Source organism: Triticum urartu, chromosome 4 (genome assembly GCF_003073215.2).
Source record: "Triticum urartu cultivar G1812 chromosome 4, Tu2.1, whole genome shotgun sequence".
NCBI classification, from domain to species: domain Eukaryota; kingdom Viridiplantae; phylum Streptophyta; class Magnoliopsida; order Poales; family Poaceae; genus Triticum; species Triticum urartu.
This window is the reverse complement of record NC_053025.1, coordinates 44,054,075-44,077,160: the sequence shown is the minus strand read 5'-3', so window position 1 is coordinate 44,077,160 and position 23,086 is coordinate 44,054,075. Positions and strand designations below refer to the sequence as shown.

General features: G+C 44.7%; 2 protein-coding genes and 1 long non-coding RNA gene across 23 annotated transcripts; 2 read left to right on the top strand and 1 right to left on the bottom strand.

Moving 5' to 3' along the window:
- Positions 1 to 6,356: 6,356 nt before the first annotated feature.
- LOC125554580 (ethylene-responsive transcription factor ERF084-like) lies at positions 6,357 to 6,935 on the top strand. The gene has a single exon (XM_048718098.1). The coding sequence runs from the start codon at positions 6,357 to 6,359 to the stop codon at positions 6,933 to 6,935; it is 579 nt and encodes a 192-aa protein (XP_048574055.1).
- A 1,614-nt stretch (positions 6,936 to 8,549) lies between these two features.
- On the bottom strand, positions 8,550 to 16,601 carry LOC125550541 (ribonuclease 3-like protein 2). Of its 21 annotated transcripts, none has more exons than XR_007301673.1 (10): positions 15,922 to 16,601; positions 15,375 to 15,542; positions 14,704 to 15,077; positions 13,884 to 14,045; positions 12,395 to 13,712; positions 12,102 to 12,214; positions 11,410 to 11,504; positions 10,788 to 10,847; positions 10,563 to 10,712; positions 8,550 to 8,957 (listed from the first exon to the last, which is right to left on the bottom strand). XR_007301673.1 is itself a non-coding variant. In XM_048713564.1 (4 exons), the coding sequence occupies exons 1-4, from the start codon at positions 16,327 to 16,329 to the stop codon at positions 13,880 to 13,882; spliced, it is 1,116 nt and encodes a 371-aa protein (XP_048569521.1). In that variant the 5' UTR covers positions 16,330 to 16,601. The 21 variants fall into 21 exon arrangements, 1 of the variants encoding a protein (XP_048569521.1); XR_007301670.1 differs by having other exon boundaries at positions 11,410 to 11,480; XR_007301668.1 differs by having other exon boundaries at positions 11,410 to 12,214.
- Positions 16,602 to 16,769: 168 nt separating this feature from the next.
- Positions 16,770 to 17,718, top strand: LOC125553494. The gene is made up of 2 exons (XR_007304081.1): positions 16,770 to 17,468; positions 17,542 to 17,718. It is a non-coding gene; the product is annotated as an uncharacterized LOC125553494 (long non-coding RNA).
- The last annotated feature ends 5,368 nt before the right edge of the window (positions 17,719 to 23,086 follow it).

Here is a 23,086-nt window from a genome sequence, read left to right as displayed (position 1 = left end):
TGCCTTCGTCGAGGCGCCCGGGCTTTGCACTAACTTCGCTAAGTGCTCGGCCACGCCCATCTGGTGCAATGACCCCCCGCTAGCCACAATCAACTACGAGCTCGCCTGTGTCGTCATCTGTTTCCCCATCACCTACCTCAGTATCCCACTCTCAGTGAGGAAACCCTTCGCGACGTCGCTCCAGCCTATCGTCAAAAATCTTGTCAAGAAGCTTTCCACCCGGCACGCGACGCTTCTCTCCCATGGCGAGCGCCTTGCTCTGGTTCGCCACGTGCTATGTGTGATCCAGTCCCACATCATCGTGGTCATTGCTCTTTGCCCGCCAGTGCTCAAGCAGGTGAACAGTACTATTCGTGAGTTCCTCTGCCACGGCCGAAGGAGACCCACAGTGGCCACGGTCCCATCCATTGGCAACGTGCCTGCCGACACCTTGAGCTTGGTGTTCATTGGCTGTGGTTGCAATGCAGGGACCCCACCAGACCTTGGGCGCATCTTCACCTCCCCAGCAATCTAAACGCCTCCTCCATCTTCTTGCATCCACATCCTGGTCCGTCGGCGACGGACGTACCTGCCGCTTTTGGACAGATCCTTGGATCAATGGCAAGGCCATCTCTGAGTTGGCTCCATCCCTCCTTCCACTCGTGCCTCGTCGTTGGCATAAGCGCGGGGTGTTGGAAGATCTTCATGGTCGCAGCTGGGTGGCCGACCTCCATGGCGCCTTGACGCCAGGGCTATGACTGAGTATGTGCAACTCTGAAGGTTACTCAGGCCCATCTCCCTCTCCAGTTCTCCAGACTGCCTGGTCTTGCGTTGGATCACCGACGCCAAGTACTCCGCCTGGTCCTGCTATCGTATTCTATTCGTCAGATCTACTTCAGCCCCCCACTGGCGCCTCACGTGGAGAAGCTGGGCACCTCTTCGTGTCAAGATGTTCACTTGGCTCGCCCAGTGGCCATCTGTGTGGTCCACGTCGGCCATCCTCGGATCACCCAATGACCACCGCAAGGGCCTAGCCACGTTGGCTCTTCTCATGGCTTGGTCCATCTGGAGGCAGCGCAATAAGCACTGAACAGTGAGTCCACTGTAGATTAAATCATGTCCTCTTGCAGGCAAGGCGACCGCATCTGCACGGAGTCCACGCTGCCGAAATCACAACCGCCCGGAGTTGTGAGGACGAGGATGTTCATCCGACTGACTATGGCTCCATCAATTGACTCTGTGCAAGCAAGACAAGAATTAATCAGCTGATGCAGAAGGACTTTCAGCTCAGATTTTGCAGATTCAATACTTTACGTATCAGCAAAATGGAACAGATTATTGGCGGCATAGTATACACACAGGAAGAACAACACATGCAGAAGTAGAACAGCATTGGTGTACCACCCACAATATTGTTTCTCAACTGAATTAGGAACAGATTATAGGGGTTTATAGTAGTATTAAACAGGCAGAAGCAGAACAACATTGGTGTACCACCGGTAATATTGTTTCTCAACCAAATTTGAAGTATGCAACTACTATCTGAAAATGCTCATTTGTCCCACTGGCAATGTTGCTCTGAACTGAATTTGATATGTGTAACTAACTGCAAACATTACTTTTACAGGGAGCTACAGCATATAGTATTACAGGCAGAAGCAGAATAGCATTTGTGTCCCACTGGCAATATTGTTCCTAGCTGAATCTGACACATGTAACGAACTGCAAACTCACTTTTATCTATTTAGCGCCATAACTTGAAACACGAGCTGTAATAACAGTCAGGCAGATGCAACTAAACATAAATAAATGAGCTGAACGAACTTCAATCTTAGTTTTCAGTCTCCAAAGAGAAAACTTCAAACTTACGCCACACAAGGAAAAATAATTAAGGGGGTCTTGGCAGCCACAATCAACAAACTGTGTGCCTTCTACTGTCCTAGAGAGATTAGAGAACAGCTAGTTCACGGTCGGCTGCAGCAGAGCTCCCCAATGGTTGATTTGCACCAGTCATGTTCATCAGTCGTCTTGCGGCCTGCACATGAACGAGCAAGCAAAGGGGGCCACCGCCACCACTCGACTCCACTCACCAAGATTGCCACCGTGCCCAGTATCGATGACAAGCCGGCCAGCCCGGAACAACCACCGTCTTCAGCTGCCCGCGGCCATGAGAATTAATAAAATTGTCCCTTTTCTTGAAGTCCAGCAAAACACGAACCCCTCCAAAACTTCAACCAAACCTAACCCTTTTCTTCGTGTTGACCTTGGCTATGTCAGCACCACACACCTCCGTGTTGGAAAATACTTAGCGTCAAGATTCAAATGTCAACGCCACAAACCATGGCATTTGAGCTATTAGAGGTCAACGACACAGTCCATGGCGTTAACCCCATGAGGGTGGCAAAAATGATGGTGTAATGTTGAGAGAGGGTCAACTCCATAGACTATGCCATTGAGCACTAAAAGCTCCATGCCACGGACCATGGCGTTGTTCCACTAGTAGAAAAATGTCTTTTAGTACCAGTTCGTAAGGACCTTTAGTACCGATTCTGAAACCGGCACTAAAGAGTGGGGACTAAAGGTCCCCTTTAGTCCCGGTTCAACACGAACCGGGACCAAAGGCCCACCACGTGGCACGAGGCGCGCCGTGGTCTGGGGACCTTTAGTCCCGTTAGTAAGGATTTTTTTTATTTTTATTTTTGAAATAAAGCAAAAACAGCCCGCCTACTAGGCCGGCATGGCCTACATACGACTAGAAACCCAATTTCTAGTTGGGCCAGGATACAGGCCCGTACGGCCCAGTAGGCTCCACAGTTCAGAAGACTTGCAATAGGCCCACAAAGGTTTGCTTAGAGAGGAGCTCGACGCGGTAGCCGCGGCGGGGCTTATAAACCGGTGCGAGCTCCTCTCAACTAGCAAGGTGGGACTAAACATTGTGCACTGCGGGTGGCAGCGCATCACCTTTAGTACCGGTTGGTGGCTCCAACCGGTACTAAAAGGGGGGGGGTCTTTAGTACCGGTTGAAGCCACCAACCCGTACTAAAGGTGGTGCCTTCAGTATGGGTTGGTTACTCCAACCGGTACTAAAGACCCCCCCCCCCTAGTACCGCTTGAAGCCACCAACCCGTACTAAAGACCACCACCTCTTTAGTACCGGTTCGTGGCATGAACCAGTACTAAAGGTTCGCCACGAACCGGTACTAATGAGCGCCGCCCGTCTAGCCATTGGAACCAATACTAATGGTCGCATTAGTGTCGGTTTAATTACAAACCGTGACTAATGAGTTTCACATTAGACCCTTTTTCTACTAGTGTACACATGTGTGACACCCATTTCGATGACAGAACACTAACTTTCTCCAACGCCGAGCACTGACATAGCCACACAGACAAGTTCAATGCATGAGAGATTGGCATTAACTAAAAGGGTTAGATTAGGTATAAGTTTGGGAGGTGGGACATTTTTGGCTAAACTTTGAAAAGAGGGTTCATTTTGCCATATCTCACCCTGCGGCCAGTGTCGCTGGCGCCCCGCCTCACCCTACCCCAACTGTTGTTACCCCGGCCATCCCTTTAAGTCCTCCCTTTTTGTTCTGTTTTACATTGTCTATACTCGAGCGCTCCCGTGCGTGCCGCTCCTGTGGGCGGCTCGGGAGCAAACCCTATCCGTCGCCAGCACCCCACCCACCGTTTGTTCATCCTCTGTTGGCGGCAGTTGTCGGGCAAAGCCTGCGCGGCTCGGCAGCGCGGGGGGGAGGGGGGGGGCTTTCCTCGAGGCGGCTCAGCTAGTCTGCCAAGCAGTGCACAGAGGCACAGCAGCGCAGGGGCTCCACAATGCGTGATTCGGGCGCGCAAGAAGCGCGTTGGCCAAGAGGACTCCAGCCCACGCAGATCTGGCACATTGGGGGCTTGCAGTGATCGCGCCCGATGGTTTGCTACAGCTGTGTCGTGAGGGGCCAGAGATGAGCTGGTCCGGCGGCTCCTCTGGATGGCGGCCTTCAACTCTGGCTGGTGTGGCGGTCGCTCGCAGATCCTGCTCGCTGGTGACCCAAAGGTTTCAACGGACAACGGTGGATCTGGGGTGCACGGTCCAGTGGAGGTACCTGTTGGCCTCGGCCAGCTACGTGGGAGTGGTTGCTCCGGCTGGAAGCCAGGCCGGTGATCGCCAGCCGGCGACGCGGTGCCCCTGGGCATTGTCATCCTCCTTGGAGGCGTCGTGGGGGATCTAAACAACCTCTACTCCCGGATCAAGATCTTGAGGTGAAAACCAAGACCCTGTTGTAGGGTCGGGCGGTATCGTCGTCTTCAACGTAGTTTCCCCTCTTTAGGGCGCCGTCTTGAAGATTTTGATCCCATTGGTGCTTCCTGCGGCTGGACGTTCACGATGGCTTTTGTGGTAACGATGAAAAGAGGGTGAGTGAGGTCGGAGGCTTGGCATTGGTCGAGGTAGTCAGCTCTTCTCCGACGTGTCCGTGGGATTGCCTTGGTTGTTTGTTGTTGTGAAGTCAAAGCTGCGGTGGCAAGGCCCTGGTGGTGTACGATGGCGCACAACAGGTGGTCTGTTCGGCGATCCTCCGCGACACCAACCTTGCCTAGTTCTTCGTAGTTCTCCGTCAAATTCACAACTGCGTTGCCTTGTCGGGGCGGACGGCGTTTTGCCTTGTGAGTGTAGTGTGGTTGTGCAGCCAACAGAGCTGCTGTTTTTCTTTTTCTTTGATACTCAGATCTTCACCATGTTGTTTCTTCCATTGCTTGCTGGTACATCTGAATCTCGGCCCTATGTCTCTTCCTTGCCCGTGCCTCACCGCCACCAGAGTCATCTCCGACTTGTCTGAATCTCGGCCATGGCAGGACATGGCGTCGCCGGTTTCAGCTTAATGTGCCTGCTTCTCCTTGCTTTTTTGCCCGCCCCTGAGTCGCAGGCCTCGTTGCCCGATTTAGCGTCGGCTTTGATTGTTGGGGTGGATATGGGAGAGATGAAACGAAGGCGGCAATTGTTGTGGAGATGGGAGAAGATAATGAGACGTCATGGTTTTACTGGTAAGTTCATGGGGCGGCCCCAACGGTCGGCTGCAGGCATTTTTTGGCATGTGAACCGACCGCACAACACAAAGATTAATACTTATATTTGGCATGCATTGGCATGACAGACTCATGAAGAGGCGGGTGAAATGTTCCAACTATCTTTAAAAGGAAAGGAAAAACAGCACCCCGCCTATAATGGATCTTATGAGGCTGATTCAAATCAAACAGCTTTTGAGAACAAGATACATGAGCAGTGAGTTGGGCTCTTATTTGTGACTGTATAAGTTAATCATATTTATTTTGAAACAACATTGAAGATAAAATCATATATGCGAACATGGCTAAAAGAAGACTTTTCCTGCCTCGTTGCTTATTATTTATTAAGAAATAGACACAAGTGTAGCCGTGCTTGAATGGAATGAATTATCGTTAGGTGAGTGAAATACTCAAAAGGAAAAACTGGATCTATCAATCCTTCTATACCTTGACCATGAAATATTCCTTGAAAATAATTGTTGATTTCATGAGGCCTAACATAATAATGGACGCATAAGCTATGTGGAAGATCTTTTCTCCTGTCTGATTCCCTAAAAATGACAATTTGAACAAACACAAAAAACAAGACAGCGAATTGCAATTATGTACCTAGCACAAGATAAATAACCCCTACTAAGAGCATCTCCAATAGATGGTCCAAATGTAAAAATAACTAACTTTTGGACCGTCTGGGGCAAAAAACACTGCTCCAACAGACAGTCCATATGCAAAAAAAAATTGGAGCGCGGCCTCCTCGTGATGTAAAATGCAACACCTCGCGATGCAAATATACATCACGAGATGTATCTGGTCCAAAACCAGCCGCCGCCCGCGAACTCCCAACCACCACTTCATTTCCGTTCCCGCCCGCCCGCCCGCGACCTCCCACCCGTCTGCGCCGCCCCGCGCGCTCCGCCCACCCGCCGCCGCCCCGCCGCACGCCGCCCGCATCAGATCCGGCACCGCCCCGCCGCCCACCGCTGTTTCCACCGCCCCGCCGCCCGCCGCTGTTTCCATGCACGTGCCGACCGCCCGCCCCGCAGCTCCGCCACCGCCCCGCCCGCCCACCGCCGCCCCGCAGATCCGCGCCCGCGGCTCCATCCGTATCGGCCCCGCCCGCCACCGCCGCCCGGCAGCACCGCCCCGTCGCCCCCGTTTTTTTTGGGTTTCCCCACTTTTTCCCCACCCGCCCGCCCGCCCCGCAGCTCCGCCCCGCAGCCCGCCGCCCCATAGATCCGCCCCGCCCGGCTCCATTCGTCATCGCCCCGCCCGCCACCGCCGCCCCGCAGCACCGCCCCGGCCGCACGCCGCTCCCAATGGCGCCAAAGAAGACGCCGAAGGGCAAGTCGGGCTTCTTCAGCGTGAGGCAGAAGCCCTCCGGCAACTGGGGTGTGGAGTTCTCCGACGCCGTAAGGCGTTGGTGGATCGGCACGTACCCCTCCGCCCACGAGGCCGCGCGTGCCTACGACGTGGCGGTGTGGCGTGCCGAGAGGCCTCGGTCACACCTCAACTTTCCAGAGATCGAGAGTCGGGCGAAAGCGGAGATGCCTATGCTGCAGGGAATCAACATGAAGGAGATCACGACGAAGAAGAAGAAGACGAAGAAGCCGTCGGTTGTCGTCAGTGCTGGCGAGACCGATGAGGAGGCGATGGTGAGGTTTGCTCGGGAGCATCCGGAGTACGTCCAGGCCGAGATGGAGTACTACTGGAAGCGTGAGGCGGAGCAGAAGAAGAAGGGGCCGAAGAAGGAGGATGAGGCCGGTCCCTCGACGGTGATCCCCATCGAGTCCTCTTCCGAGGAGGACTGGGCAAACTTCTCGGAGGAGGAGGAGGAGGGGTGCGACGACCCGACGAAGCAGGAGTTCTGGGAGCAGTTCCGTAGCTCCGATGAGTAGTTTATCTGGTAGTTTGAATAAGTAGTAGTTGAAGTTGATGTATGAAACTATGTTGAATTTGATGTTTGAACTATGTTGAATAGACTAGTAGTATGTCGTTTTACATCTTCATTTTGGACCATCTATTGGAGTTGCTCTTTTGGACCATCAATTTGGACCATCTGTTGAAGTTGAGCTTTTTTTGGAGCTCCAAAACGCACTTTTTGACGGTCCAAATTTTACATCTCCGCTTTTGGACCGCCAAATTTTGGACTATCTATTAGAGATGCTCTAAATGATGCAAACAAGAACAACCAACTGCAGTATTGAACTATTAGGCACTAGACAAGCTGGGAGATAACCATGAAGGGATGAACATAGCAAGGATGCAATAGAAAGTTTACCGCTTCATATTGTCGGTAAAGACAACAACGATGGTGGGAAGTTGGTATATATGAACGCTTTAGAACCAGAGAACCCGCAAGATTCAGCACAAATCCTCTCAACCTGCATTGTCCTGACATCCAGTTTGCAAAATTCAGTGATTGGTGGGGTTATTAACGAAAAGTACTTCTGAGCTTCTATCCTTAGTAGGATCAAGTAGTTTTCTGTTCCACCTTCGATATTATACCGATACCCAGAACCTAGTGACATTTTCTCCATCTGCCAGTCGCCGGAACTCTCGCCTTTGTTTTGCCAAATGGAATAACAGAGATAAGATTCACCACTTGCATTTTCATGACCTGTACGGAACATCCCAAGCCTGCCTTCCCCTGCATCCACAATAGCTATATCTTGTTGGCTCCATTCTCCAGTAGACGCAGTAGACGCAGCCGCCCACCAAATGGAATATCCGCTCCAAGAGGTGGGCGGGGAACTCCGGCAAACTCGGTTCAATTCTCTTGCTGCTCTCCATTGGAAATTAAGAGGAGGCCGGCGACGGAAACCCTCGACGACGCCTTAACGGGCCATCCGCTAACGGGCCTTGGATGAAAGGTAAGAAGAATATATGTAAAGGGCCATCCTTCAGGCTATACGGGCTGTCCGTTGTGCTATTTTTTATTATTAAAAAAAACTACTACAGCGCCAGTTTGAAAACTGTATTTTCCGTGCATACAAAAATATTTTTATGTGATATATTTACGTAATTAATTTCATAGGGTCATAGCTGAAAACTGTATTTTCCTTGCTAACCAAGTTTCTTTTTTATGTCATATTTATGCAATGAAGTTCAGTGTTATACACTTATACTCAGAATGGGCACGCTATCTCAAGTTCCCAAACAATGGTTTTCAAATTATTATTTTTGCAAGGAAATGGTTTTCCAATTTAACCTGGAATTCTATGAAGATCGACACGTATTAGTTCAGAAAAGTATACGCTTGTAACATACTACCTCTGTAAACTTTATAAGACAGTAGTACTTTAGTGATCTAAAACATCTTACAAATGTTTGCAAAGGGAGTATTTGATTTGATGTAGAACATACTGCTACAATTATTGTGCACTTGTCTTGCACGCCAACTATATCCGATATAAGAAAACTTGTAGACACGGATATATAATTATGTACTAAGATTTTTCACTCATGCATTTGGATCAACCACACCTCAAGAGACTATAATATCAGTACAATAAAAGTACCATAATGGATTCATAATGACATGGGAATGTCACACACGATATATAGAAATGGTATCCATCCGTCCATCAACAAACATGCCGTCACAGCGACAAAGATTCTTAATATGTAGCAAATGCTCATCACAACTGTCAAATTTCAGCGGCATCTTCATCAACATGTACCTTTCTTTCCCTGTCTCCTTTGCGCATATCTGTAGCTAGCTGCTAATTAGGAGCCATCATCTCAAGAAGAAGAAGAAAATAATTAGGGGCCATCTCACTGTCTCAGCGAAATAGCTTCTTAATCTCAGGCATGCGCCACCCTAATCTTGCAAATGCTCATCACAACTGTTACATTTCAGTGCCACCTTCTTCATCTTGGAGTTCCAAGGATGAGGCTTCTTAATCCATCGACCGACTCTGCGCAAGCAAGACAGGTAATAATCAGATGATACAGAAGAACTTTCAGCTCAGGTTGTTGTACAATTCAATACTACTTCACGAGCAAAATGGAACAAACTAGTCACATGCCCACGCTTTGCTTCGCTGTGGGATTCACTAGATACTCATCTTGATTGAAGGTTTTATGAATTAGTTCCCACAAGTGTGCAGCAGGTATATTTTTTCTACCTGGATGGCACGCCCCTTAGTTTTAGCAGTACAACCAAAAATATCTCTCCTAAAGGTAGCCTTACAACACTAATTACCTGGACGTTGCATTTCATAACGGGGTGTGGATGGTGTATATTGGTGATACCCACATTAAAAACTGGGTCTGCAATAAGCGCCATGTGCAGCAACTTAAACTGTGGTAAATGTGTCAAAAATAGTTAGTGCTTAATAAGCAAAGACTACTTCCAATACGAAGATTGGTAATTACTTTCCAAGCTCTGACGTTTGTGTGGAAAGATGTGAGGAATAATGATATCTTTATAAATGAGTCATCAAGACAGTTTTATCATACTTTAATTATTGTTGTTGCAGATCTGTGGAGATGTAAGTACATCAATTGATGAACTATGAACTTGATAGTGTGAATCAAATGAACTGAAATAATTTGCCACTCGACTTAAAATAGCAAACCTGCAAACAAAAACATATAATTTTCCCAACTCCTTGTTTCTGCCATCAGCATTCGATTCGACATTGCTAGCCAAAATTTGCTCCCCAAAGCTTGGAGAATTTGCTTCATATAGTGTCCGGTTCCCAGTGCAGCCAGATGAAGTAGTATCGGCTCCAACAGGGAGAGCATGGGCAGCGAGAATCTTCAGCATCAGTCAGCGAGCACAGGCAGCGAGAAGCTTTGGCGGCCCATATAGCAAGCAACAGAGGATGGTCAGGAGCAAACGCCAGTGCGAGTTTGGTGGCGAGCATGAAATAGTTTCGGTGAGCATGGGCAGCAAGAAGCTTTGGCGGCCCAGAGTTAGCATGGGAAGCAGCGGTAGAGGATGATCAGGAGCAAACACCAGGGGCGAGCGTGGTGGCGAGCATGGAAGTAATTTCGGACTTCATGGAATTAAAGACGAGCAGCAAGCTCCCGGGTAATCCTAATTTGTGAAGCAATGTTTCTTTTGTTAGCAATGAAATATCCGTGTATTGGACCGGGCCTTCGGAAGGAATGGCTGGGATGTACAACGGCACAACTATGCCTTTTCAATTGCCTCTTCCAAAAGTAAAATGGATGTAGACTTATATTCCTTTTCAATCGCCTAGAGACCATAAAAACCAGTCCTCGAAAATAATTGCTGCGATCTACCATTTTTGTGCATCTATTGGGCCTAAAATTACAAGTGATGCATAATGTCACGGTTATTTTGTCATGTCAGATTTCGTAAAAGTGGTTGGAACGAAAAAGATAATGAATCGCAATCATATCCCTGAGCTTGATTAGCTGTCACAAGGAAGAAAATAGCCACTATCCAATCGCGTAAACAAGAATGACGAATTGTGATAATGAGTTATCACAATTCAAAAATTTGTGCGAAAACTATTAAGGAAAGCAGATAAATGAGATAGAAAGTTTACCACTTCATATTGTTGGCGATAACAACGATGGTGGGAAGCTGGTATACAAGTGTCCTTGACGTGCCAGACCGGACAGGTTCACCTGAGGCTCATTTATGCTCTATCATTTGTGCATGGTGTTTTAACCATCTCAGTGAAAAATCACTATTTCTGCAAAATTTCAGACATTTATTATTATATTCCACAGTTTGAGAGGTTATTAGTGCAAATATATACATGAATTACATTCTTAAAGACTTCTTTGCCTTCAAGTAATACATCAGTAATCAGGCTTTCCAAATAGACCTGATCATGAAGGAAGAAGAATAGAAGGACAAGACATCAAATCAGAAAAGAAAAAAAGTTAAATGAGCTCGGTTATAAAATATCCTCAAGAAAATTCATTGAGGATCGCCATATAAAATGCTAGGGATCATACCAACAATGAAATAAAATCATGAGAAAATAAATATTATGGACAGAAGAAAACAATATTTATGGGGATACCTAAGCCGTTAACATAATTGTATTTGTATACAACGTAAGCATGGACAGAAGGTTGTATACAGGGTAAGCATGGACAGAAGGGAAGTCATCATAAGTAAAAATTATGCATGTGTGTCGATATAGCAATCATTCACTAAAAAATTAAATTTATGCATTGAGGACATACTTTTGGAACGCCAGATAAACCTAAATTCCCACTAATTTATCAATAGGAGTAGCCTCCACCAAGATTTTAAAGTCATGCAAAAGCAGAAAGCTCAAAGATAAGCTTGGGCCACAGCAAAAGCTTAACATCTAAAACGCATCAGGTTAATCAGCACACAGCATGAGCTAATTAGCACGTATGTAGCAGCTTCTCAACCTCTTGGATGCTCAAAACTTTAACCCGAACCAAATACATGAGCTTCCAGAGCCTGCTCCCCCTCCACTATTCTGCAATAGGGACCAAAAACAAATCTATAGCAAAGTAGGGAACACAAAACTGATTAGGAAGATAAAAGATGCCTTTTCAAGAGAAGCAGTATTTCTTATTTCCAAAATTGACCGCCATATTAGGTTGCCGCCATAAAAAAAATAGGTGATCAACTTTCTCCTTTGTAGTACAAAAACAACACCATGTATGCACAACTTGTGTATACAAATACCACATAACCAATTCACACCAATATAAATTTCCAGGAATATCTCATGTGGCTATTCTGTAAAATAGAACTAAATAAATACATAAAGTAAACAGTAAACACCCCCTTTAGCTAAGCATAGCTTATGCCAAGAATCATTCAAGTTGACCAGACACACTTGACTATGACTGAATCCAAGACTTTAAATTCTAATTATGTACTTCTAATGAGAAGTCCAAGAAATCTGCTTCGACAATACCAAGCACAGACAAATTCATTATAATCTGAAATTATACTAAATAATGACAAGCACACAGATTCGTCTCCCATCCAGGGGTCAACAAAATATATAATCTAAGCAATCATGCGCTGTAAAAACATCGATGGTAAAACAAGGAAGGATAAGATCTGGCAGTACACTTGAAGTAATTACCTGTCCAGAGGCCATCCGAAATTATCAGTTGAAGAATTTCCGAAGTAAGAAAATGGGAGTACCAGCCTCCAAGATCTCCCAAATAAATTGACCACAACCAGTATGAACATCACCTGCACAAAATTTGGGATTGAGAGGATATCAGGATAATGTAATTGTTTGGTGTAAGAAGGAATTGTACATGAACGGGGAAAAAAATATAGGGGAACCTAGCCAAGCACCATGCTGATGGATGTTGTGTTGCCGGAGTGGAAAGATTTAGTGAAAAGTGGTAGGGGCATAAATACACGTACATGTACCGAGGCAGTGGAAGGATGGCCACATCACCTGCCATGAATGCCCGTAGAGAAATTGAAGAATGATTGCTTCTTCAAATCCCAGCAGAGCAGTTGTGCTCAGCCGAACAGCCATGGTGTCGGCCTACATCTCCCTCTCCCTCTCCCTCTCCCTCTCCCTCTCCCAATCCCTATCCTACTTTACCATAGGGCTTCAAATTGTGAAAGCCGGAGTAGACAACAGACTAACGGTCAAGGACTCAAGGTTGCCCAAGTCACAAAAAATGGATGGCCAGAAACGCGCAAGGCATTACATGGTTGGAAAGCTGCTCAGTTTTACTGTCCTAAAGTGTGGCTATGTTTCCATATATCAAAAACATAGCTCGTCACGACATAGTTCATTGACCACGAACCAAGGCCTAGATTTTGCTTATTATTGTGTGAATCACTGAATCGAAAATGACCTGAGTGGGTTGTGATAACTCGGGTTGCCAATTTCGCTGTTTGTTAACAGAAGAAAATCCCGTCATCTAACATTTTCCTGGAGTGTTTATAAAGCAACTGTTGAAAAACCACCGTTCAACAACCACAAACCAGAGAATTTCTTAAACAGACGAGATAAGCAAATCTATACCAATGTAAAAAAAACATTTGTTCGGATGAGGTTCTTTCGATCTAAGCTCTCCAAAAAATATATTTAATTTTTATAGCTATCAGTCCCATGGTTGTGGCAAATATTATACCATCTCCTAATCATAGTATATGTATAGTTTGTTAGTTCAACTTATTTATTCATAGTTACTTTCTGTTTTTATTTTATGTACGTGGAAATTTATGTCTCATCCTTACAATTTTCTACGTGATATTTATGTAAAAGAAGCCCGTGTCGTTACTATCGAGATGGACATGCTATTTCAAGTTTATAAACAAATTTTCAGTTCACACTGAATTCTACACCGATGTGCATGGCTTTAAAAAGTATGGCGAATTAACCATGAGTATACATCTGCATCTCGACCATCGGAGTGAATAGATAAATAGGAAAGCTAACTTCTGTCCCATTGCTTTTTTTGCGACAAAAAACTCATGGTAGCGCTTTTTCAAACTATATGATTTCATCGGCGTGGGCAGGATGAACCCGCATCAGAAAATCCCGGTGCATCTTCTTCATCCTCATTCACCTCTTTGGCTCTCCCTTCATCACTGTTTCCTTATATTCTCTTGAGCTCATCTCCCACCTACAAGCTAATAGTCACCACCACAATGCGGGCTTCTAGGATCTCCTTCCTAGTAGTCGCCACCAGGATGTAGCATCAGTATTCAAGTGCATGGATCCCTAACTCCGGCAAAGGAACATTCATATAAAAATTTGAATCATCATTTTTGTCAAGGGATGTAATATATTTTGTATTCTTTTTATTTTTGCTAGACACAACCTCAGCCTAAGGTTCACAAAGGGATAGAAATAGAAATATGTTCTTTGCAAAGGACAATATAGGGATCTCACAATTTCAATAGATGTTCCAAAATCTTCTGCGCGCCAGAATTCTCCGCATCCTTTACTCTTGACATCGGTTCACCTAAAGTTAACCAAATACCACCTTGGGTTTCTACCTGAACCGAGTAAACAAATGTCCTATCATGTGCCGGCCCATCTGTCTTCTCTAACCTGAAAAAAAAAAGTAACTTTGAGCATTAAATCAACATGAAAGCTTCCCCAATGGCATTAGCAGATATTTTTTTAGTTTATGGAGTATGGCATTACTCTTTGCAATCTGAAGCTTGAATTCCCAGCAAATCGGGACTTACGAGAAACAAAACAAGTTTAATCTGAATAGTTACTTTTGTTTTCCACTTTTATACTTCTTTAAATTTGTTATTCAGAAATTCCTTTTTTTGGTAACAGAATAAATTTTGAATTAAGAACTATGTGTGTGTGTGTGGGGGGGGGGGGTCATGCTATAGTGTTTGGCAATCAAACCAAACTAGTGGTTTCCATACTGCATCTGAGTGATGGTCTGACAAGTCTGTTCCACACCTACTGAGGTCAAAGTTCTATTTACCTAGTAAGGTTGTTTAGCAGAAATGACCAAAAGTTACTACCCTAAGATAAATGGGAACAAAGGTGAAATTACAATAAAGAAACGAAATAAAATGTGCAGCAGTGAAACGGTTCTAAAGATGCCCAGAACAAATATATGATCAACAAACAATTGTAGTGTAGGTGTGGGAAAGAGATGCCTCATCTGAGGAGCATTGCAGGAAAAGTTCAACTAGTGAACAGGATATATAAAACTAAAAACTAACAGAGTAGTCAAGAATCTTACTTAAAGATGGGTTTTGGCCAATGCTTCCTGCTGCACTGCTCAATAAGCTTCTGCTTGCATTCCCTAAGCTCTCCAACCTCAACCCCCGATCCATGGCCAACTCCGGTTGTCAACACTTGCTGATTGCCTCCACCAAGAAGCTTGCTTAATGCATCCCTTGTGGCATTGAGCTTAGCGATTACCATCTGCTCTGAGGAGCCCATCCCAACAAGTGCCCCACCAACAAATACATTTACAACCGCAGTTCCACCCTTCTGCCAAGTCTTGAATTTTATATCTTTCCCATGTTTCTGGCACAGTTCATGCAACGTAGACACGGGTTGCTCGTCTATTGTTTCTGCCGTGACAATGGGCTCAAAGAGGAACCTTGTTACCTACATAATTAACAGTGATATCATTATTCACCACCCATTATTCTAGTGAACTACTCTCTCCGTAAACAAATATGTCGTTTTAGAGAGCAGAGGTCCATTTTTTTAACTTTCACAAATATTATTGGTAAAGCTATCTTGGATTGGTCATGCCAAAATGAAATCATTCGATTCTTCATGGAAAATTACATAGATTTTTATCAGCGTATTATGACTAGAATTAGTAGTTAAGTTATTTTCTGGAAACCTCAGATCAACATATTAATGAATGGGAAATAACATGAAAGATGGATTACACACCTTCCAGAGCTTCTCAAGATCAAAGTTGCAATCCACATAGACAGCAGCGGCAATGGCCTCAACTATATCAGCAAGCACCTTGGGAGCCTTAAATACAGTGCCACCATAGGGCGTAGTGCCAAGGTCATCCTCTAACTCTTGTTTCACTGACTGGATAAACTGTCCTACCTGCATAAAGGTATACCCAGTAACATAACAATGGTAGCCAAAAACAGTTCATCTGATGTCCACATCTCCAAGAGATAACATCAATCACTTAACAATTGAATTGTATCATGCCTTATGAACCCGAATGGAGCGGCGTGAGTACTTACCAATTCCAGTTTCAGCATTGCTAAATACAGTACTAAACTTATTCTTGCATCACTAAATCAAAGCTAAGATGTGGCGTGAGCTGCTATAGATAGATGTTTAGCCCATCGAACACTCGAGCAGACAGTAATAAATGGATGATTTAATACAACATCTATATATAAAAACAGAGCCTCCGAATCTATGGCTTCTAACTCAGGGGAGGAGGATCCGAGGACACTTAAGCGGCACATACCAAGAGATCGAGGCGAGGGCAGTTGCGTCGGAGCAGCGGGTAGAGGTCGTGGCGCACGGCGACGCGGGCCAGCTTCTCGGTGGAGATGTTGGCGGCCCGGAGCGTGGAGAGCGCCCCGGGGCCGACGGTGGGGTTGGTGAGGTAGAGGAAGTTGGAGAAGGCAAGGCCGAGCGCCGCGTCCCCGACGAACTCGAGCCTCTGGTACGAGCCTGCTGCGCCGCCGGCGAAGGACTGGTGGGTGAGCGCCTCCTCGAGCAGGGAGCGGTTGTTGAACTGGTACTGGAGAAGCCGCTCCACGCGGGCCGCCGCCTCCTCCCTGTCCGCCACGAAGCCGGGCGGCGGCAGCGTGACGGGGCCCGACGGCGGAGGCGAGGAGGCGCGGCGCTTGCGGGAGGCGGGCTCCATCATCCCTGGCGTGCCGGTGCGCGTGACCGTCTGGCTAGATCGGGAGGGGGGAGATGAAATTTTGGAGAAGAGAGTTTGGCGGCGTCCGCCGGAGTAGAGTGCTGCTGCTGGAGAGCGGGGCAGGGGCGGGTGACGCCGACGGGAGGAGCAGCGGAGGAGGAGGGACCGGCGGAGGGAGCTGCGCACAAGGGACCGGCGGCGGCGTGGAGGAAACCTAGCGAGGGGTGAGGAAAGGGGATTGGGCTGTTCGCCTGAAATTCTTTTGCGCGTGGGCGTTGCGGGCCTGCCAGTAGCATTTTTGTTGTAATCTACTACCTCTATAAAAGCACGAAAGGCGGAGAACCAGACAATCTCATCCATCCAGAGAATTGAATCCTACGTTTCACATGCCTTGTATGTTTAGCACCAATCATGTTTTACCCACTCTTAATTAGCGCTGGCGCCGCTCTCGCGCTGCCCCCGCGGCCCCGCCCCTCAAGAAAATACCCACCCCTTGCTTGACACGATCCGTCGATCGCCAACCGCACGACCCTCACTTGCACGTCCCGCGCACAACCCTCGCTGGCCTGGCCCTGGTTCTCCTCGCAAACCGCTGCTCCGTCACTCCTTTGCTCCCTCCGGCGCACGGCAGCGCCAAAACTAGCGGATAAACAAGCAGCGCAATTAGTGCAATCAATCATCGGCGGCTCCGGTCAACGCAATCAATCACCAGCGGCTCCGCTCAACGCCCCCTAGATTACTTCGCCACCAGAAGCGAGGAACCTCGAAGCGGACTGCGAGAGGAACCCCGCCGATCGATTCGGAGGAGATGGGCGAGAGGCGCGACTCACCAGCCGACGGAGGTGCGAGATCGGTGGCGGACGCGGCCTTCCTCCTTGGCGGCAGGAGGAGAGGGAGCGAGGCACGGCGAACGGGCAGGACTCGCCGGCCGGCGGAGGCGCCAGATCGGCGGCGAACGCAAGCCCTCCTTGTTGGCGGCGGCGTGCCTTCCAATCCTCTCTCTCTCCGGACGACTAGCTGACCTCGCCCGCCTCGTGGCCGCATCACCGAGATTCCAGTGTCTCGCTTCAGCAAGCTCCTCCTCGCTCTCATCATCAACCTCCTCTATGTGGTCGACGGCTGCATCCCTGACTTGGACTATGGTAACCTCTTCCTCATGTACGTCACTTTGTCATGCTGCTTGCTGCCACTAACACGATGGAATCAAGTATTTAGTTTCTGTAGGTGAAGGTTCTCAAGTGTGAGCTCTGAAGTTCTTCCCCACACGGTCCCGTACTGTCGCAGCACATGTAATTGGCTGCCTGCTTTTCTAATGCCTGTGTTTTTAGTAGACTGCTGGTGTATCCTGTCATTCTGTGTATGTTGCAAACTGGAAACTAGAAGATTTTGTGATGGGATTGCCCGCTTACCTTCCATGGGAGCTTCAGTTGGATTGCTGATGCTGCCACTAGATTTATTTGTGCAAAGAAATATGGAAAACAGAAGATGGCAATTGTGTGTTGTGCACGGACTAATTGGCTGGTCATTCTGGGGTATATGCTACTGTTTTTTGAGTGAAAGTTATGGTTTTGTACGTACCATGATTTATAGGGTACACTCACTGTTTATTAGCACCGAGTTACATGGTGGACATGACAGGAGAAAAAAATTGATTTTTCAATAAAGAAAGGAGAAATCAATTGATATGAACTCTTTGTGTGTCCTCTCCACATTAGGAGGACACGACACGGAATCGAGAAATGAGTCCTCTCCAAATCAATTAGCAGAATTAGCAGTACTGTTAGGCTGGACAGCTCTGAACCCCATTCCAGGGTCACTAGGGTTGGTGATAGTGATTTCAGAATCAGCAAAGTCTATCGTACAATATCTCTATATGTTATTCAACTTAGCAAATTTTCATCTTCATTTAGATATTACTTACCCATCTTACAACTTCATGGCATGTTTGCTTTAAGATGTCTTGTAGGTACTATGTTTATTTCTGTAGAAGTTTTCTCTCCTGGATTTTGCATCATTTATTCCCAGGATCATTGTCTTTATGACTATCAGGAAATCCGATCGAGGCTATATTCAGTTCATGAACTGCTGAAACAAATACATCTCAGGTGTGCTTCCTGATCTTGCTGTAAGGACAAATATAATCTTCTCCTTTCACCACCAATACTTTTTCTTATCTGTAGGTTAATGGCCTTCTTTCTCGCATGAAAGATGGGATGATAGCTGCCCGGAAGCGCAAGATGTTGTTAATGAATTCGACAGTGATTTAGTGAGATTGTGAAATCCCTCCTTCTGCTCCTTCCAATCTTTCAAATTGATTTGTTTGATCTTCTCTTCATTCCGATTAAATTTATTATCGCTTCTCCTAATAGTCCAGCCAATTAAGAAGAGAAGATAGGGAAGAGAAAAATGCATGACACAAGAAGAGATGCCTTTAGAAGCAGCGTAAACAGGGCTGAATTATATCTCTTTCTACCCTTGCATATATTTAGAATGTACTGGTAAGAGAGGAGGAAGTGAAGAAAAAGGTTGCTGTTCCGAGAGACGTTTATGAGGATCCTACAGTTTTATTTTACTTTAGAGATGGCAGTTGCTCTATCCCTAAATAGTGGACTTAGCAGCTACTTCTTTTTACATTTGCATATCCATTATATGGGTCTGCATCATACTTGTGCAGATAAATAATTATCAGCCTGGTAGAGGAGAGGAATTATATCTTGAATTCATTGATGCCGCATAATTTTGGTCCGTACTTTGTACGACTTGACTGTACAATCATGATGCTTTGTTCACAACTTATATAAAATACTCCCTCCATCCGAAAAAACTTGTCCCAAGCTTGTTTATCAAATGGATGTATCTAGCACTAACTTGGTGCTAGATACATCCATTTGAAGGACAAGCTTTTTCGGACGGAGGGAGTATTGTATTAGTAATTTCAAAACTAATTTTGCATAGCTTTTTGCTTATGCCAAAATGAAAATCGACAAAATATTTATAGCACTCTGGGGTAAAATGTTAAGTTTCTAGACATGTTTTTTATATGCTAGAATATGTCTTTGACCTATGGAAACAAAGGGTTCATTATTTGTTTTCAAGAGCTTAGGTGCAAGTAAGCAGCCCTACATGCAACCATATTTCTCACTCTTCTATCCATGAAGTGTTTTCAAATACTGTATTTTTCTCTTGATAGATGCCATCCGAGGAAAAAACTCTTGACACGGCATTGTGGTAACCTCTGTTCTGTTGTAAACATGTTTTTACTACCATGTATCATCAAGCATTTAAAATGTTATTAAGAGTAACATGGCATTCTGTATATGCTCTAGGTAAACTTGCGTTGAATACACAATTCTTGTTTTTTTTTGTATTTGGGCAAGAATTCATGTATGTGAAAAAAAATCTCTTTCATGTATGGTTTTATATCTCGGCAGAATATTACTGGTTTTGCTACCACAACATGCAGAATATGGTGTGGGTGAGAGGTCATGGGGTTGTGATAGGATGAAAAAGAATATGGTCTCTAAGATGTACGCCTACTCAATAGTGAGCTATTGGTACATACAACATGGAATTTATCTTTTTCAAAAAAGATGGCATAATGTTATTTTTTAGCATTTTTTTGATATTTTATATCTATTGGTCGCAAGGCGGGTGATAGCTCTCAGGTGTACTGCGCTATTGATGGTATCCTTGCCTTTCTTCGTAGTACTGTATTGAGATTGACATGTAACTATTTCATCCTCTATTATAAACATTGTCCTTTTCAAATCCAGTGAGCATTCCTGTAAAATAGTGTCCACTCACATCAGAGTTAGAGCTAGATGGAGCATCAAACAATGGAATCGAGTCATGAATTGTAAGCCAATCATGTAGGCATACACCCATTTCATTTACCTATGTATAGTGGAAGTTGTGTAAGTCATTTGAAATGTTAATATAAAGAGTTCGTTACTGATGTTTGCTGTGAACAGTGTGAATATATTCCCGTGACAAAAAATCTGTGTGAATATATTTGAATGGTGTTATCTCCAACTAAGATCTCTATAGTAGCAGAATTCCTTATTTTCTAAAATCTGGAAATATTAATACAAGTAGAGAGAAGTGGTCCTTGAATTTGTTCGTCCAGATGGTAATATGTGGTGCCACGAATCTGAAGTGGTTATTGTTCCTCTCTTTCTAGAGCCTCTATGCAGCCACAAGAAAAGTTTCCATGAACAGAGAGTTGGGTCATTCATTTCATAGTTGACTCATGAGTTGGAACCAGAAGGCCGGAGGGTCCAGTGAATATTTAGTTTGGCCCAACGACTCTGGCTGAAGGAGAGTGAAGATCATGTGGTCGACGATTTCTTCAACGAGGAGGCCACACAACATTGATCGATATGTGGCTCACAAGTAGATGATGATTGGAATGTTATCTGCTTTGCGTTTCTAGGGTGAAGCATCAATTTTGAATAAAAGATACATTTATTTAGTGATGTTCTTAAAATTATTGTTTAAGATTTATATCAGTGTGATCAATTTTATTTAGATACGTGCATTCGCACGTGCATGATTACTAGTATGCTCAAACAATAGCGAGAAGCACCCCTCCTCTAGCTTTTTTGCATTGTGAAGGATAAGTTGAGCTGATTTTCTACAAAATGATTTCTTTTGCACTTTTGGCTTATTTTGACAATAAGCTATAAGCTAGAAACAAACTGGCCCTAAGAAATGGAAAGGAATCTGAGAAGAACACGGACGCGATAGCACTTGGAGGAGTGTCTCCACCAGCAGAAACAAAACAGAAATGTAACTCGCCACCGTTCGCCAGGAGGCCAGTCCCCGCGAACGCACTCTCTCCCGTCAGATTGGTGTGCACGAATCTTGTCGTACGATCGCAGCCACATCAGACTTTTTTTAACTCATTCGCTATAAGATGAAAGACAGCGAACACATTACTATTGGAAACACTACAGCCCCGGCAGTGGCTAGTGACGCGTCCCTGGAGATTTGGTATTGCACTCTAGTCTCTCCTTTTTTCATCAAACTAGTGGTTGGGGCGCTACCCCTGTGACACCGCTTGAGAGGAAGTTTGCGCACGTTTCCATTTAAAAAAAATACATAGAGTCCTTGTCTTCATCTAAAAGAACATCTTAGAAAAAAAATCCTCATCTTCATCTAAAAAAGTAAAAAGGAAAAAAGGAAAAAATTACCACCGCAGCCTCCCAGTGAATGCCACTTTGCATAACCCTCTATTTAAAAAATACCAGCGACCCTCACTTTCATCTAAAAAGAAAAAAATACATTTAAAATACAATATACACCTTCATCTAAAAAAATTCCAAAAAATTTCTCGCCGCGGCCAACCAGCTTGTGTCATGTGGCATAGCTGGTTGGCCGCCCTTCACGCGTAGTTTAATAGGTTTAATGGCGATTTAAATAGGGCAAAAAAAAGGCCCATCTCACGCACGCAAAGAAAATTGACCATCCTTTTTAAATAAAACAATAACGTAGATATAGAATTGAAATTTCATATATATGCCATCGGAACTAAAAGAGTGAAGTGCATTGTAGGTCCTTAAACTATTTTAGGGGCATTATGTAGATCCTCAAACTATGAAAATTGGCATCCAGGTTCTCGAAGTGCAGTAAGTGTGTTATTCAGAATCAAAATTTGTCCGACCACACATGACCGGCCAGCTGACGCAGTTGACCCATGACACGTCGGACATTGGCCCCTGCAAGGTAACGGCCGGTGGTGAAAATATGCAAAAAAAATCAAATAAATTCTAGGGAATGATAAATGCACTTCACTCCAAATAGATTCAAATTCATGGTTTCAAAAAATGTTCCCGAATATTGAAAACATGTTCACAACTTTAAGAAATGTTCGCGAATGATAAATTTGAAAATTTGTTCATGAACCACAAATATTTGTGGTTCGTGAACATAATTTTGAAGTTCTGAACATTTTTGAAACCATGAACATTTATATTAACGATTTTTTTGTACATTTATAAACATATTTTAGAGTTCATAAATATTTTCTTCACCACAAATGTTTTTTTTAAAATCGTGAATATTTTAAAATTCACAACTTTCTAAAAATCTCTAATGTTTGAAAAATGATCATTTATGAAATTTGTGCAAAAAAAAACAAGTTCAAATACATTGTTCGTGATTTTTTCCATATTCACGAACAATTTTTGGAGTTCACGAACATATTTTCAAATTTATCGTTCACAAACAGTATTGGTGGTTTGTGAACTTATTTTCTTTTTTTTTAAATTTATCGTTCGCAGATATTTTTCTTAAGTCGTGAGTATTTTTTCCATATTCATCGGACGCAAACGTTTTTTCAAATTCATCACTCGTGAACATTTTTTTACTCATGAACATTTTTTCAACATTCGCTAACAATATTCATGGTCCGTGAACATATTTTAAAATATATCTTTCGTGAATACTCTTTTAAAGTTGCGAACATTTATTCCATATTCGTGAACATTTTCTGTTGTTCGCGAACATATTCCCAAAATTATCGTTCGTGAAGATATCTTATTTTCTTTTAAAATTTATCGTTCGCAATCATTTTTTTAACGTCGCGAACTTTTATTCAAATTCATCATTCGTGAACATTTTTCTAAAATCGTGAACTTTTTTCATTAGTTGCGAACATTTTCCCCATATTCGCGAACATTTTTTGAAATAATGATTTTAGTTTATTTGCGTATTTCTGTCACCGGCCGTTAACTTGAGGGCCCTTTGTCTGACGTGTCAC